Source organism: Linepithema humile, chromosome 2 (genome assembly GCF_040581485.1).
Source record: "Linepithema humile isolate Giens D197 chromosome 2, Lhum_UNIL_v1.0, whole genome shotgun sequence".
In the NCBI taxonomy this organism is placed as follows: Eukaryota; Metazoa; Arthropoda; class Insecta; order Hymenoptera; family Formicidae; genus Linepithema; species Linepithema humile.
Genome location: NC_090129.1, coordinates 14868565 through 14886868, shown reverse-complemented (window position 1 = coordinate 14886868; position 18304 = coordinate 14868565). Strand labels below are relative to the sequence as shown.

Sequence of the window (18304 nt, the reverse complement as noted above, 5' to 3'; positions counted from 1 at the left end):
ACATTTCGCCGCGATATGTCCATGCTCGTTACACTTGAAGCACTTCGGGCCGCTCTCCTTCGTCGGACAGTCTTTACTGAAATGATCTGACAGGCCGCAGTTGAAGCAATTCCTCTTCTTCTGCTCATTCTTTCCGTTCTCGTTACCCTTGTCCGTTTTCGGTCGTGATCTCTCCTCGCCACTCTTTGTCGCTGCATGTTTTCTGTCCCATAGCGTAATTCGCTCAAACGAATCCATTAGTGACGCCTTCGTCTTGAGACCACTAACTCGCGCCTGATCTCTCAGTACGCGATCAGGGATGCCGTCAATGATATATTCAATAAGCTCTTCGTCTTCGACTGGTACGCGGTTCCCAAGAATGACTTTCTGGTGCATGTAATCACTGAATGTTTCACCCTTTCTCCACACGCGCTCCTCGAACTTTTTACGCAGCATTACCTTGCTAGGTCTGTGGTCAAACATAGTTCTGAGCTCAATGAGCAAAGCCTCTACAGATATTTCAACGAACTCAGGTTTTGAATGTAGCCATTCCAATGCCTTTCCTCGCAATCGCATGCCAATCAGTATCCTCGTGTGTTCGTCATCCAATCGGTAAGTCCGCTTCAGCAGTCTTAATTGGCTTACCCATGTCTCAAAATTATCCGTCGCACCATTAAATATAGCAAGAAGCTCGGCTATGGCGCTCATATTAATCTTAGGTTGCATCAATTTGGTCTCTGTGTCCGCGCGTACGTCCGGCACATGAACGGTTGTCCTTGCGTGAGTCTTCAGCAATTCAACTTCTCGTCTCAATATCTCTAGTTCCATCTCGAGCATACGTGCATCTCGAGGTTGATATTCTGGTCGCGCTTCGGACCCGTGGATACTTCCTTCGTCTGCCCTTGTGTCAGCAGCTTCCTCTGTGTTTTTCGCCGTCTGCATTTCTGGTAGTTTCTCGATCCATACACCAGAGGGAACTGACTCATTTAGGCGCACTATTAACTCATTTTTGCTGCCCGTGCAAGACAGTCCTCGCTTTCTCAGTTCCTCCTTTAACTCTACCACCGTCAAATCACTTGCATGTCTAGCACTCATATCGTCAAAATACAAACGATATCTCAATATCGACCTTAGTATCTCACAATGTCTCGCAGTAATACTTCTTGTCACTCTCAACGTTTACTACTTTTTGACTGAGCTGGCCTTATCCCGGCTGAGCCCCCAAAATATTATGTAGGATATAAGAATGTATATATTTAGTTTAGTAAAATACAATGGGTAAATATAAGGCCAGTCATTTGCTCACTCATACAGAACTAACAAGACTGTTCGCTCGCACAACTATTAAATATTGTTTTGTACGCACAACTCTTAGCGCACAACTCTTTACTCTTAACTCTTCTTGTTGGCGACGATCATCAAACTGAAACTGAGCTCGTGGTATCCCGAATTTATAGGGATACACCGACGACACTAAACTACATACACTACGCTACTTGTTTTTATAAACAACCAAAGTTGCTTAGATCAATGTGTTCATCAAAAAGTGCCGCTTTCAAAAGACGCCGAATAATCTAAAAGCAAGCCGCTATCTCTACTGCGCGACACCGCTGCGTCTTCCGCACGATGCCGCTACCTTTTTGTTATGCCGCCGATTTTCTCTGTCGGACGCTATTTCTCTCTTTTCTTAATTTCTCTCTCGCTCTTACATCACACTTATAAACATACATTGCGGTTTATTTTCTTATCCTACATATATGAACAATACACAAATAACGAGCTGTCCCAAAAACGATCACGAAAAAAAAATCCAAAATACAATGACACTGATACTAAACAATTCTTAGAATCTGAAGATAATGTTATGCATGTGAGCTTTCTGTGGATGTGGATGTGTGTGTATGTGTGCGTGTTGATGCTATAATTATTAATAACAAATATTTCAATTGGACGAGATTGAATTAAATTGAATGAAATTTTAAAAACTTTAATATCAACATAAAATATTATAATATCTATATAATTAATGTGTTAGTACATGAATAATTATTTAATATATATAAATTACTTTTATACTTTTGTAAAATTTTATTTCTGTATACTCTTAAATGTTTTTACTAGGTTTTATTTTAATAAAATTAAATTTGATTAAATATTTTTAATAAATTGATTTAAAAATATTATTAAGTTGAGTACAATTGTATTTTTTCTCAATATGTATGTAAGTATTTAAATGTTACTATTTTTTCACTTTTTAACATATATATTTGGAGAATATACACATTTTATACAATTTTATTTCAATATTTAAAATTATATAATAATTCATAAATTAGATTTAATGATATAATAGATTAGATTTAGATTTAGTGACATTATCTATAACAGCACAGTTTATTGAATATCTAGAAAATTGAGTGAATGTCCCAGTGTCCATTAACTTTTCTCGACATTCAGTAAACTGTATGAACTGTAAGTACAGTAAAACGGTATATATTGTTAGGGATTATTGGAATATGTTTTTTTTATTTCACAGTTATTTTTATGTATGCTTAATTTAAAGATGATAATCCACCAAAAATGAAGGCTAAATACATTAATACATCCAAATCTAAATTATTAGAACCATTGCCATCAACATCAAATTTTGTATTTATTGGTAAAAAAAACATTACTTTCGATTTTTAAATATATTTATAACAAAATTTTTATTTAAATTATATTTTGCAGATTCGTTATCGGATGCAATTTCCAATAACGTATCAAGATCAAAACAATTAACAACGTTTGAAAATGTCATTAATAACAACACTTCGGAATGTATTACTCTTGTCACAAAGAAAACTTGTGACAAAAATAACACAATGCATAAAGGTAAATACATGCAATACATGCAATAGTGTAAAGGATCTCGCACAAAAGGAAAAGTGGTTTTGATTTAATTAGCTGGTTTTTATATGTTGTAGTTTCTAGATCGTACATTAACATAGATCAAAAGTTTCAATGAGTACAAGATAAAAAAATGATCAGTTTAAACGCTAAATTTTTTTTAATTTTTGAAAATTATCTTTAAAAAATGTAGCGCTTAAATTGTTCATTTTTTTACCTTATGCTGATTGAAACTTTTGATCTATGTTAATCCATGATCTAGAATCTACAACATATAAAAAAACATCCAACTAATTTAACCAAAAAACCACTTTTCCATATATTTTGTACCGGGACCCTTTAATATCTTCAATTTTTTTTTAAATATTTATAGTAAAAAATGTTTTCCAAAGTTTTATCAAAAGAGCGTCATGTGATATGATTTGATTTCACTAACTGAAACCACAACTTGTCTTATATACATTGCAAACATCATTATGATGTGTAGACACATAACATATGTATAGTCGAGAAATTCGATTGTATATGTAGTACATATATATGTATATACATACATATACCTTTGATAGAGTCAAAGATACATATATGTTCCATCATTTGTTTAAATCATTATGCAGATGACAATTTCAATTCGGAAAAACAAACAGAATTATTGTCTGGACCTATGAACACTAATGCGCCGATAGTAATTTCACTTAATGATCAAGGTGAGACAATTGTTCCATTGTAATTTAGGCATAAGCATATTATTAATATATTGCAAGATAAATACTTCAGACTTTCAAAACAGTCAATATTAATAATTATGAAATATATAATTCCGGTTCAATTTGCACATATAAGTTTCTAGAAATCAACTTTCATTCTAAATCTATAAAATATTTTAATGCAATTAGTCTACGATATTAAATGTATAATTGAAATTTGTATTTTCATGTGATATTAATGATATGTTTATGTCTGAATGACAATATAACATTCTGAAGAATATATTTATTTTATTATATTTATTTGTGAGTTAAAAAGAGAAATAATAATGTAAGAAACATTACCTTTCTAATTTCAAATGACTTAAATGCTGCATACGTAAATGAAGAAAATAATATGGAAAGTTACGTGGATGAAGAAAATAACATTAACATTTCCAAAATTAACGTTCCTAAAGGTAATACAAAAATTATTTTAAATATAAATACAAATAGAAAAAAATTATGTTTAATGAAATATCTGAACAATTGATAATGATACTTTCATAATAGAAAGTGATAGATTAAAATTATCTCATTTTTATACATTTAATATCCAACGTCATCACTTATATTATCATAATCAATTATATCATCATATCATAATTTTTGATCTTGTATCAATCAATAATAATTATATGTTAAGAGGATGCTGAATTTACACTTTCTTACCGATCGAGTTTCAATTTTATAATTAACACGGCATTTTTTATTGCTTCAATAGAATTACAAATCCTCTTATATGGTTAAAGTACATACTCTAATACATCGGCAAGCACTAGTTTTAAAACGAAAAAAAGAAAAAAATTTGAAAATTTTACCGACAAGCTGTCGATGCATATAAATATTAATTTTTTATAAAAATTATACAGTTTGTACATGCAAAACGAGTGTGCTTGCCGAAAAAGAGTATATCAAAGATTAACAGGAAACCTTTCAAATTGAGTTCAGAAATGTAATTTTAAAATGCGTCGCGAATTACGATTATGCAAAGGATGCGAGCAATATAGACGATAATAAGGTTAAAAAGAGCAGTAGATTAGTTCCCGGATTTTGGCATAGAGGCGCCATACAATTCTTAGTGTTGACAGCATTTATACACATATTAGGTTATATGTTCACACGCACACATTTCGTTTTATAATTTTATTTTAGTTTGTAGAAAATTAGTATTATTTAATTGTAAAACATATATATGTATTTTTATGTATGTGCTTCTTTAAATTGTGTATATGTGTTGTTGTGCCCTTGGTGATAGGGCACGGGTTCGGGATCTGCCGAGGAGTTAGGCCGGGAATCCGGGAATAATCCTTTTTTGTTCTTCTTAATAAAAAAAACAATCTCCCATATATTTATTGATTTCTTGATTTATTACAAGTTCCCTTACTTCTATGTAATCTAGGTTCCGTCAGGAATCCTTGCCTTAGTGTAGTATCACGGAGCCCCAAGTTATTCTTATTCGCTTTTAGCGAATTGTTATAATTCGCGTTCTTCTAGATTTGTGGTCCCAACGGACATACGTCCGTTTCTTGTGAATGATAGTTTTAGACCCGCCGTCGTGATCTCGCGACGGCGATTTTATATACGTGAAACTGCACTTGATTGCAGTTTTAACGATCTAACTTGCTGACGAAATTCGATCGTTCGTCAGCATTGTCGCGTAAAAGTGAATTAGGTTTTAATTTTCGCTGCGCGATTTATCCGGTGTCTCGCATGAGCCGGAAACTGAATATTAGATATCTTAATCTGATATGCAATAGATATTTTCTTATATTTTATTAATATATATATATTTTATTATTAATAATTGGTTGTGGTTCTTTGGACCCACAACATCCTCCCCCCGTTGAGAAAAGAAAACGAGGAGATACGAGTTTTCGTAACCTTGAGGCTCCATTTATTTATTCTAAAATGGATTTCGTTCTTTCCATAGTTTTATTCCTAATATAATGGCAAGTATTATGGCAATTACAACAGCTATGCTACTTGTTGTCATAGGATAGACAAATGCTTGTTCTGCGTATGGATTTTTTAGATTGTCGTTAACATCTTTATTTATTTCCTCAAGTTTATTACTGAGGTCCATTAATTCTTTCGGATCTTGTATAATTTTTTTAAATTTTAGTCCTTGCAATAGACTTTTCTTATTTTGTGTATTCTGATCTTTGCTAAATGTTAAATTAAAATTTGGTAAATAAGTTTGTATATTCGCGATTTGCTCAACGTTTTTTGTTTTTATTGTCATATCTGTTGCAATTACCTTACAGTTTTCTTTTAACGTTATTTTTCCTGTTCGCTTAATTACTACAACAGTTTCTTTATTATTTTTACAATGTATATATATTTGTTGTTCCTTAAGTGTAGAGTACAACCATGTATTTGGTGTTTTTAATGCTATCCATAAAGTTTGATTACTCTTAATATAACGCTTATCGCAATTATCCGCATTTTTTGTTATATGTGAGTACGTTTGTATTTCGCAAAGAGAATTTGTGTTTACAATATAAATAGGACTATAAGGTTCGCATAAATATGTATTGTGTACATTGATACATTTATTTAAGTTTTCTTTTGTTATAGTCATGTATGTCGGTCCGTCTGTACTTATCGCGATTATATGTTGATTTACTTCAGTGAAAACGAAAATGTTGTCATGGTCATGTATAGGTAAAGGAATTATTTTTATTATTTTGTATTTAGGAAATGTTATCAAAGGGAATTGTAGTATAGTATAAATATTTGTATTGTCATAGTATGCGCTTGTGGTAATTAATTTTTTGATGGTATTCCATTCTTCTATTTTGAGTCCAAAGGGAAATTGTGTTCCTTGAGGCAAATGAGGCGTCGCTTCTTTTAATTCAGAAATTATTTTTTCTATTGGTGTTATTTTTGGATTTAATATTCCGTTTTGTATTTGTGTCAGAAAATCCATAATATCTTGAATGTCTCGCTGTAGATCAGTTAGAATTGCATTTATTATTAGAAAGTGTTCTAATATATCTTCTCGTTTAATTTCATCTGAGATTCGATTGTAAATATTTTTCGTAGCGTTTTTTAATAATTCGTTATTATGTTCTAGTGTATCTTCTAGCTTATTTATGTGTGTAAGCGTTGTGTTTAATATTTTTATTTGCGTTTTTGCGGCGTGTTGTGTTATTTGTTCGTTATTTTTTATCAAGTGTAATTGTTCATTAATATTTTTCTCGTCATCTGCGTCCATGGTTCCAAATAGAGTTTTAGCGATACTACCTATCCCGTTTATTAATCCGCGTCGTCTGTCGGAAGGTTTTTTATAAATGGTATTTATTTGTTTTATCGATTCCGTCAATTGATTAATGTTTTTTTCGATTATTAACTTCATGTTTCGGCATGATTGTTTAGTGGATTTATTATTAATTTCATTACAAATTTCATCCGTATCTTGTATTTTTTCCTTAATACGTTTAAATCTTATATTTATTGCCGTAATATCTAATTTTATTACTAGTTTCCATTTTGTTTCGATGAGATTTAGTTCTCCTATTTGTTCATAATATAGCCCTGGTTCTTGTGAGAAGTACTCTATCTTGACTGGGGATATTGTTTCAGTTCTCACCTTGATTAGTTTATCCTCTAGTATAGCGTACCTGGAAGTTTTATGCTACGTGTTATATTATATCAATAGTGTAGGGTGTTACGATAATTTTTTATATGTGCGTGTTCTGCATTTTGTCCTTTGAAAGGGTCTTATGGTTTGTGCGAGTGCTACTGTGCATCAGTTTTCGTTCGGCGTCTGATTTGTTACCTTTTTATCGTATATTATGGTTTCATCTTTCAATTTATTCAATTTTATTAGACTCATGGTAGCTCCTGTGTCGATCAACATATTTATTTTATCGTCAATCACTTCATTCATGGGTAGTGAAATCAGATCGAGCTCAGTGTGTGCAGGATTTATCTCATCAGCTGTTAGTACCTTATGCTCTCGTACTGTCTTAGCTGTTGCTTTAATTGTTTTCCTTTCTGCATCGTCGTCCTCAGTCTTGCGATGCTTATTAGTTTCATTTATGGTATTTCGCGTGTTTGATTCTTCATTTATTTTCTTATTTTTAGTATATTCCGGTTTTCCGTTTAATATCCAACATTCGGTACGGTTATGTCCGGATTTCTTGCAATAATTACAATGTTTATCCAGCGTATTAAATCTTGATCCGCTCGGTTTAGGCAAAGTGAATTGATTACCGTAGCGGCTCGTTCGGCAATCGCGACCGTAATGTCCTTGCTTGCCGCATTTATGGCATTGAATTGCCTTAGGATTATTAAAACTTTTATTCGCGTTGTACGCGGAATCACGTGGTCTCTTTAATTTTTCCTCTGCTTTGGCCCCTTCGATGGCTTCTTGCAGGGTTGTATATCGTTGCGCGCGTATTATCATTCGTATATCCTCGCAGTCCATACACAAAGTTTTGTAGCGCTTGCTGTTTAACTGTATCTAATATAGTGCGTTTATCTTGCGGTGTCTTTCCTGGACTGTCTGTTAGAGATTCGTATAGCTGCATCGCTAAATGGTCTGCTCGTGCCCCATATTCTACTGCACTTTCTCCGGGTCGTTGTTTCAAATGATTAAATTCAATTTGAATCGATGCAGGATTTTTCTTAGGGTAGTAAAAGCTTTCCAGTTCGTTTTTTAACTGTTCAAACGATCTGATATCTTTGATCTCAAAATTTATTAATGCTCTGCCTTGCAATTTAGTCGACATTATGACGTCGAGTAGCTCGTCTGCGAACTCGGGCTTTACATACTTCATTGCACATGAACAAGCGCTTAGAAATGATTTTAAGTTCGTTCGTGACGTACCGTCAAAAATAGGTATTAAATTTATCGCGTTTTTTGATGTCATGTAGCGTTGTGCGTCAGTGGATTGTCTGTTTCATATGTCTTCAGTAGTTCGACCGTATGAAATGTCGGTTTCGCGTTCTTGTCGCGGATTTCGTTCGTGATGATGCGCATGAAGATACTCAAATAATGTCGCGATCTGTTCGCGCATTTCGTGCATTGTTTCTTCTAGTGCTGAAATCTGATTTTTATTTTTTGGGCGTGTTCCCGTTCGAAGTCCGCTGGCTTCGTTTTCTCTTGTATTTTGCTCCATTAACGCGGATATTTCGTTTTCTATTTCGATATCTGCCTCACTCTTCCTTCTTTGAGACATTTTTTCGTTTCTTCTTTCACGGATTTCGTCCGGATCAAATATGCTACTATCGTATGATGTTAGCTCAAACTCGCTGTAATCTGACACGCGGCTTGGTGTTTTACTAATGTAAGGTCTAGTCTTTTTAGTTTTTACTTCTATCACGGTATCGTTAAGAGCGGGAATTAAACTCGAATCGATATCTTCGAAAGTGTAATCTCGTTTAGCTTCTATGTTTGCATCCAATTCGTCGTCGGTATCACCGTCCGAGTTTGTGTATTGTAATGTACGGCGTACGTTATCGCTTATGTCGCGAGTCGCGTCTTCGATAACGCGTATCGGGTTTAACGCTGTGCGGATTGCGTGTCGCGCTTGGTTGCTAAATAGCCACGACCTATTTCGTATGGGACCGGGGTCGCTTTCGCTTTTGTACATTCACGCGTTTTTATATTTTATATAATGGTTCGGACTTACAGTAGTAGTAGTATGATCGCTCGCATGTTGCCTCGTCCTTAGCTGCGGTTCGCTGTCCGGCTGTAGATCGTAGGCTGTAGGTGTAGGTCGCTCGGCTGCTTTCTGCGGCTGGCTCCTATTTCGCTGACTCCGCTCGGCACTGCTTGGCTCTGGATAGTCTGCTGCTGCGCTGCTACTCTGCTTACCGTTGCGTTGGTCGGGGTCTTCTTGTTTCAATAATCTCCGTATTGAAACTTGTCCGCCGACTATTTTGCACTTAATTTTCGGCTGCTTACTGCTGCGTTGGTCGGGGTCTTCTCGTTTCAATAATCTCCGTATTGGAACTTGTCCGCCGACTAATTTTCACTCACTTAAATTTTTTTCTTTTTGTTTCAGGCTCTGGACGTTCCGGGTTCCTGGTCCCGAAGGAGAGGCAGATCCCACCGCTGCCACCAGATATTTGTTGTGCCCTTGGTGATAGGGCACGGGTTCGGGATCTGCCGAGGAGTTAGGCCGGGAATCCGGGAATAATCCTTTTTTGTTCTTCTTAATAAAAAAAACAATCTCCCATATATTTATTGATTTCTTGATTTATTACAAGTTCCCTTACTTCTATGTAATCTAGGTTCCGTCAGGAATCCTTGCCTTAGTGTAGTATCACGGAGCCCCAAGTTATTCTTATTCGCTTTTAGCGAATTGTTATAATTCGCATTCTTCTAGATTTGTGGTCCCAACGGACATACGTCCGTTTCTTGTGAATGATAGTTTTAGACCCGCCGTCGTGATCTCGCGACGGCGATTTTATATACGTGAAACTGCACTTGATTGCAGTTTTAACGATCTAACTTGCTGACGAAATTCGATCGTTCGTCAGCATTGTCGCGTAAAAGTGAATTAGGTTTTAATTTTCGCTGCGCGATTTATCCGGTGTCTCGCATGAGCCGGAAACTGAATATTAGATATCTTAATCTGATATGCAATAGATATTTTCTTATATTTTATTAATATATATATATTTTATTATTAATAATTGGTTGTGGTTCTTTGGACCCACAACAGTGTATTATATGTTATGTATGTGTAATTGTGTTTTATGAAAGAAAAATATTGCAAATTTGCAATAATTTTTTAATAAATAAATTTTTTTTTACACATTTTTGTGTGTAATATTTTATTTTACAATACCTACACACTGTATTTTAGACTGTACATTCCCAATTCATAGAATTATGAAATTTCTGCATACTTGTGTTGTATCAATAGAAAAATCATTGATTAGTTTTATGTATATAGAGGTATAGTAAAATGTAATTTTGTGTACGACACAGTAGGAGGAAAAGTGTACATTATTGAATAATATTACTTGTATGTGTAGTCTTTATATTGATAATTTTTTATACACTTTTCCTTCAACTCTATCTTACACAATATTACATTTTATTATACCTCTATATACATATATTAAAACCTAATCTATGATTTTTCTATTGACATTATACATAAGTGTACAGAAATACAATTATTTAATGAATTTGGAATGTGCAGTGTAAAACAATCAAAATATATTTATTTTAAAAATAGTGATTCTGCTTTTACGTACAAAAATGATTTATATGTTCAATTTGTACACTTTTCTTTCTACTGTATCTTACACATTACATTTTATTATACCTCTATTATATATATTTATATATGCAATATATGTATATAGAGATATAGTAAAATGTAATATTTTACCATTAATTTAAAAAGATAGACATATTTGGATTATGTTTTTCATTGCACATTCCAAATTCATTAAATAATTCTATTTCTGTAGACTTATGTATAATGTCAATAGAAAAATCATAGATTAGTTCTTAATAAATGTATATAGAGATATAATAAAATGTAATATAGTGCAAGATACATTAGAAGAAAAAGTGTACATTATTGAATATTATTAATTATATATATATATAGAGTCTACATTGATACTTTTGTTATAATATTATTTATACACTTTTCCTTCCACTGTATCTTACACAATATTACATTTTATTATACCTCTATATACATATATTAAGAACTAATCTATGATTTTTTTATTGACATTATACATAAGTGTACAGAAATACACTCACCCGAAAAAAAAGCGGTACACTGAAAATGTGGGAAAAATTCATCAAATTTCAACTGACGATAACTTCGTAAATAATAAAGATAGAAAGTTCTATAAAATATGAAAATGAAGCTAAAAATCTCTACTTTAAGAATCAATTTATTTCAATGTTGCAAAATAAATTTATTGAAAATGGCGGATGACAAAGCGCGAGCATGCAAAATTGAAAAATAATGGTTCGAGTTTGCGACGGTGCACGGTATAAACAAAAAATTGTAGCTTATTGGGATCAAAAGCGTACGAAAGTACAGAGTCTCCTCTTTAAAATGCTTTTTTATGCATCTCGATACGATGATTTTTCGCTGAGAGATTCGCATTTGAAGTAAGAATCTGCCTTTTTCTTCAAATGCGAATCTCTCGGCGAAAAATCATCGTATCGAGATGCATAAAAAAGCATTTTAAAGAGGAGACTCTGTACTTTCGTACGCTTTTGATCCCAATAAGCTACAATTTTTTGTTTATACCGTGCACCGTCGCAAACTCGAACCATTATTTTTCAATTTTGCATGCTCGCGCTTTGTCATCCGCCATTTTCAATAAATTTATTTTGCAACATTGAAATAAATTGATTCTTAAAGTAGAGATTTTTAGCTTCATTTCCATATTTTATAGAACTTTCTATCTTTATTATTTACGAAGTTATCGTCAGTTGAAATTTGATGAATTTTTCCCACATTTTCAGTGTACCGCTTTTTTTTCGGGTGAGTGTAGAATTATTCAATGAATTTGGAATGTGCAGTGAAAAACATAATCCAAATATGTCTATCTTTTTAAATTAATGATTCAATATTACATTTTACTATACCTCTATATACATATATTGCATACATAAATAATGTTATAGAGGTATAGTAAAATGTAATATTGAACTACTAATTTAAAAAAATAGACATATTTTGATTTTTTTACACTGTACCATTTCTAGTTCATTTAATAATTCTATTTATGTACACTTATGTATAATGTCAATAGAAAAATCATTGATTAGTTCTTAATATAAGTATATAAAGGTATAATAAAATGTTATATTGTGTAAGATACAGTGGGAGGAAAAGTGTATAAATAATATTATAAAAAAGTATGAATATAGACTTTATATATATAATTTATATTATATAATAATGTACACTTTTTCTTTGTTTGCACTATATTAAATTTTACTATATCTCTATATGCATATAACTAATCAATGATTTTTCTCTCGACACTACATGAGTATGCAGAAATTTTATTATTGAATTAATTTTGAATGTGCTCCAAACACAAATATAGTAATTATAATTTAGGGTTTATGAATAGGAAGTTTATAGGAAGATGGGATTAAAAGAATGCACAATTTTTTAGATATAAAATTTTTTTATTTTTGCATTTTAATGCAAAATACATATACATACAAATACATAGATGTACATACATGTACATACAAATACATAGATGTACATACACACATTGGAATACATGTACAATAATTTTTTATTTATTCGTAAAAAAATTATTGAAAAAAAATATTTTTTTATACATAACAAAATAAATGTTAATATATAATGTTAATATATATAATGTTAATAAATGTTAATATATAACATATAATGAATAAAATTTTATAAAATATATATTTTATAAATATATATTATAAATTTTATAAAATATAATTTTATAAAACATATTTATTATATAAAAATACAAATTATAGGTCTAACTTCTATTTAATCGCATTATTTTGTATACATAGTGTAAAATATATCTTTTGTTTGCAGCAAATAAACTATAAGACAAAAATTGCGCATGGTGCAAAAAAGAAATATTTGATAATCAAACCAAAAAACCAAAATAAGCACAATTTATGCGATTAAAAAGATTATAGACCTATATTACATTTCAAAGAAACAAAGAAATAAAAAATACTTTTTATTACTAAGAGCAAACGGATGTCTCTGATTTATAAAACCGAACGCAGCAAAAATAAACCAAAGTAACCAAAAAACCAAAATAACTACAATTAATGCGATGAAAAAGATTAGACCTACATTACATTTCAAAGAAACAAAGAAATAAAAATTACTTTTTATTTAAAATAAATAATGACAAACAAGCTTCAGAGCCACAGCTAGTTAGACATGCTCTATTTATTACTTTATATCACATAATTAATTAGACGTTTCGACCATTCGGATGTGGTCATCTTCAGTACAATACTTAAAACTATCTTGTAAAACATATTACAATAATTTAATCCTATAACCGGTTAAATGTTTCAAAAGAAACGGTTATAGGATTAAATTATTGTAATATGTTTTACAAGATAGTTTTAAGTATTGTACTGAAGATGACCACATCCGAATGGTCGAAACGTCTAATTAATTGTTATGTGATATAAAGTAATTAATAGAGCATGTCTAACTAGCTGTGGCTCTGAAGCTTGTTTGTCATTTATTTTGAATAATTCGAGTCGAAAAATTGTAATATCTTTACTTGTTACTTGGTTACCAATAATACGATGAACCGTATCCATTATACGGCTGATTATACGCAGAGCCGTACGATGGATGATGGTACGGCGGCGGGCACGGCGGCGGGCACGGCGGCGGACACGGCGGCGGACACGGTGGTGGATATGCTGGATATGCTGGATATGCTGGATATGCTGATGGAGCATATCTGCACGGATGCCAATAAGGTGCCACTGCTGATGATGATGGTGGTGGTGGTGCTTGTGGTGGTGCAAACGCTTCCTGTTTGAAACCCTGTCCTCTTTTCTGCACCGTGCGTAATTTTTTACGTATCAGATTATTAATTCGCTGTAAACAGAAGATAAACTCAATTAGAGATTCTATATTTGTTAAATCAGAGCTCGGAATTATTTCATCATTTTAGCTGAATCTTGCGGTTGATGCCTTGTTTTCTCTACTTACCGCGCACGCCGCAGCCGCAGCCGCAGCCAGCACCGCTCCTAACGCTCGGCGGTGCTGGCCCAAGCAACTGCGGTATGTGCGATAAGGAGAGAAAAGGAGGCATCAATTGCAAAATTCTGCTAAAATGCTTAAATAATTCCGAGCTCTGCATTAAGTAATTGTGCATGCGTGCCTATGACTCTCCCTCCCTCCCCCCCCTCTCTCTCTCGCTCGCTCTCTCGCTCTCTTGCTCGCTCTCTCATTCTCTCGCTCGCTCTCTCGCTCGCTCGCTCGTTCTCTCGCTCGTTCTCTCGCTCGTTTTCTCGCTCGCTCGCATTCATTTTTATACACTTCACTCGCACGCATACATGCACGCACATACACTCACGCTCATACACGCACATACACTCACGCACATACGATATTAAAAGTTTTCTTATAACTTATTTTTTCTAATGCGTTTCTTCCCATTGGTTGAAGAGGTTGTCGGCCGAACGCCTGAGCCGGTGTCTGAAAGAAGACCTCAACCGGTGCTTGGACGGGCGCCTGAGCCGGTGCCTGGACGGGCGCCTGAGCCGGTGCCTGGACGGGCGCCTGAGCCGGTGCCTGGACGGATCCCTGGACGGGTCCCTGGACGGGCGCCTGAGCCGGTGCCTGGACGGGTCCCTGGACGGGCACCTGAACCGGTGCCTGGACGTGCGCCGGTGCCTGGACGAGCGCCGGTGCCTGGACGGGCGCCGGTGCCTGGACGGGCGCCTGAGCCGGTACGTGGACCGGTTCCAACGCACGTGCTGATTCACGTGCCGGCGATATCATGGGCGATGAGGAATGGCCCTCAGTTTTACCTGCAAAAAAATTTAATTAATTATACATGATATTAAATTAATAATATGTATATTATATATATATATATATATATGTTTTATTCCTACTTACTTCTTCGCACGTTACGTCTTTCCATCCCAATGGCGTCGTTAGAACTGAGCGGGAAGGACACTCGCACTAACAACATCGCGGTAGGAGAGGCACGCAACAAGCGAGAATCGCGTCACGCGTTCTTACGCTCAGCCAATCGATTCGGTATAAGCGAGTAAATATCGTTTGTCTCGCTTTTACCAACGCTTTCAAACATCAGCCGACAACAGCGTACGATAAATGCTAAAAAGCAAGCGTTTCTAAGGCGAATTTCTTTTAATAGCTTTGCAAAATTAATAGATAAATTTTTTATGTTGAAATAAAGAAAAAATAAGATTAAACAATTAAATTGTAACAATACATTATATTTTCGTGCGCGATTTTCTCTTCTAGCCTACTTTCACAATTTTTCTATTACTTTTTACTCCCTTGTTCTCATTCTTTTGCTTTTCGCATATTCAGTCGCTCTTTTGCACGTTTAGTAAATCACTCGTGTTCTTTCGCTTGTTCGCATTATTTTACCTGACACTTAGGTAAATACTTGCAATGATAATATAATGATATCAAGTTTGATGCTAATCTTGCTTCTCTTTTATTTGTATGTAGTATCACATATACAAGAAACTTCATTATACAATATTATTAATTCTATGCAAAAACATTTATCTATATTTTAGTAAAAATTAATAATAAAAAATAATACCATAACATTATTGCAAGCATTTACCAAAATATCAGATGACTAAATGCAAAAAAGTGAGAGAATTACAGTGATTTGCTAAATGTGCAAACGAGCAAGTAAACATGCCAGAATAAAAAGAAATGAGAACGAACAAGTAAAAAAATATATAAAATTGTGTACATAGAGCAAAGGAGATGACCATGTTAAAGAAATGTTATGTACTTCATTGTTTCAACTCATTATTTTTTTACTAAAACAGGAAAAAATTTGGCTATTGCAAAGATATTTAAAAAAATTTGCTTGTACTAAGTACCTACAATTAATTACGAAGTAAAAATATTATCAAATATAATATTATAAAATATTACGTATAATATAATTATTTAATAGTATTATAACATTACTTATGTTTTTCAAACATAAAACATTTTGTTTTGTGGACTTTATAAGTACGAATTTAATTTTATTATGCAAAATTATGACAGCAAGTTACATTCCAGTCGTGTTCCCGTTTTTGGGGCACCGCACAATACTGTATCCGTTACTGAATTTAAAAAGACAGTAGCGCGGATAAACATGTATTGTTCTTGCACAGCGTGAGTGATTGCAACCGATTGTCTCGATGCTGTGGAAAGTGTGTTAGTAGTGATATACAGTGACGTTTTGAGTGATTTTTGTGTCATATATACAAGATGGGGAGATATTTGCAGAGAGGCAAATTAGTTCCCAGCTTACGCAGATTATCGTTAAAAAAAGGATATAAAAAAAGGTAAGATTATAATTTTTAATAATTTACAAGAATTGCTTCAGCATCAATTAATACTTTTTATTTATTACTCTATAAAGTGTGAAAAAAATTATAGAACAATGTTATATTAATTATTAATTTCTCTGTTTGTATGACAAAACGATTTTGAAGCAATTTTGATATGTTTATATGTTTTTTATTACAATAGGTCAAAGCTTCAGAGTGGAAACTTATTTTATAATTTTTCAAAAATTGATATATATCTATTTTTTTACATATATATGTATTTACAGCTTTCTTGAGACTATCATAAATTTTGTACTTTCACAGAAGATGGTTTAATTATCATTGTTAAAATATTGTTCCAAAAATACATGCACACAATACATGTATCTGCTTATCTAATTACTTGATTCACTTCTATTGTATACCATAAAATAACTTTTTACTTGTTTATCATAAGATGTTCTCATCTTTAAAACAATTTTATTGTGATTAAAGTATAGAATGATGTTTTGTCAAAAAATAAAATATATTATAGAAAAAGTAATATAGTATTAAAAAAAAGTTTTTCTCACAAAAAACCTTTCTAAAAAAATTGTACTTTTAAAAAAAGTTGTATATATTAAATAAAAATTTGCTACATATTCTGTCTATAAAAGAGGTGATATCAGAAAATGACGCCAAGTTTAAATAAAGAACCTTTCAAAAAAAGTTGCATGTATATCTAATTATTTATTTAAAAATGATATTTATGTTTATATCTAGTTAATTCTTCTTAAGTATACTTTTTAAAATAATTGCATCTGTATCTAGTTATTTTTTTTATATCTGTATCTAGTTAAATAAAAAAATTTTTCAAATTTAATCAAAATAAAAAAATATTACAAAATTTCGCAAAAAACTTGGCGCTGCTATAAAATAGCCTTCATTGCTCTATAATATTTTAAGATGTATAATAATATTTTAATAGTCTTCATTGCTCTATAATATTTTAAGATGTATAATAATATTTTAAGGCTATTTTATAGCAGCGCCAAGTTTTTTGCGAAATTTTGTAATATTTTTTTATTTTGATTAAATTTGAAAAATTTTTTTATTTAACTAGATACAGATATAAAAAAAATAACTAGATACAGATGCAATTATTTTAAAAAGTATACTTAAGAAGAATTAACTAGATATAAACATAAATATCATTTTTAAATAAATAATTAGATATACATGCAACTTTTTTTGAAAGGTTCTTTATTTAAACTTGGCGTCATTTTCTGATATCACCTCTTTTATAGACAGAATATGTAGCAAATTTTTATTTAATATATACAACTTTTTTTAAAAGTACAATTTTTTTGGAAAGGTTTTTTGTGAGAAAAACTTTTTTTTAATATAATATATTTTTGAAAGTACAGTTCTTTGAAAAGGTTTTTTATGAGGAAAACTTTTTTTAAAAAAACAATTTTTTGGAAAGGTTTTTTTATGAGGAAAACTTTTTTTTAATATAACAAGGCGTGTACTTAGCGCCCTTTTTTTACCTTTTTTTAAAAGAAATGTTTTTTTGTGAGATATCATTTCTTTTTTTTAGTAAAAATAATTTTAATAAATATGATTCTTTTTTTTTTAGTAAAAATAATGGTAATAATATCCCACCATCACTCCCGTCATATTTTCA

At 32.2% G+C, this 18304-nt stretch overlaps 1 protein-coding gene across 1 annotated transcript; it reads right to left on the bottom strand.

Moving 5' to 3' along the window:
- Positions 1–11155: 11155 nt before the first annotated feature.
- LOC136997614 (cyclin-dependent kinase inhibitor 1C-like) lies at positions 11156–15266 on the bottom strand. Its single transcript, XM_067348486.1, has 3 exons — positions 15224–15266; positions 14735–15132; positions 11156–14196 (listed from the first exon to the last, which is right to left on the bottom strand). The coding sequence occupies exons 1-3, from the start codon at positions 15246–15248 to the stop codon at positions 14179–14181; spliced, it is 441 nt and encodes a 146-aa protein (XP_067204587.1). The 5' UTR covers positions 15249–15266; the 3' UTR covers positions 11156–14178.
- Between the last annotated feature and the right edge of the window lie 3038 nt (positions 15267–18304).

Bases quoted from the DNA above. Each gene is read 5' to 3' on its own strand.
- LOC136997614 (XM_067348486.1), bottom strand. From the start codon at position 15,248: ATGGAAAGACGTAACGTGCGAAGAA. The intron at 15,133-15,223 runs GTAAGTAGGAAT...ATTTTTTTGCAG, and splicing joins AAGACGTAACGTGCGAAGAA to GTAAAACTGAGGGCCATTCC.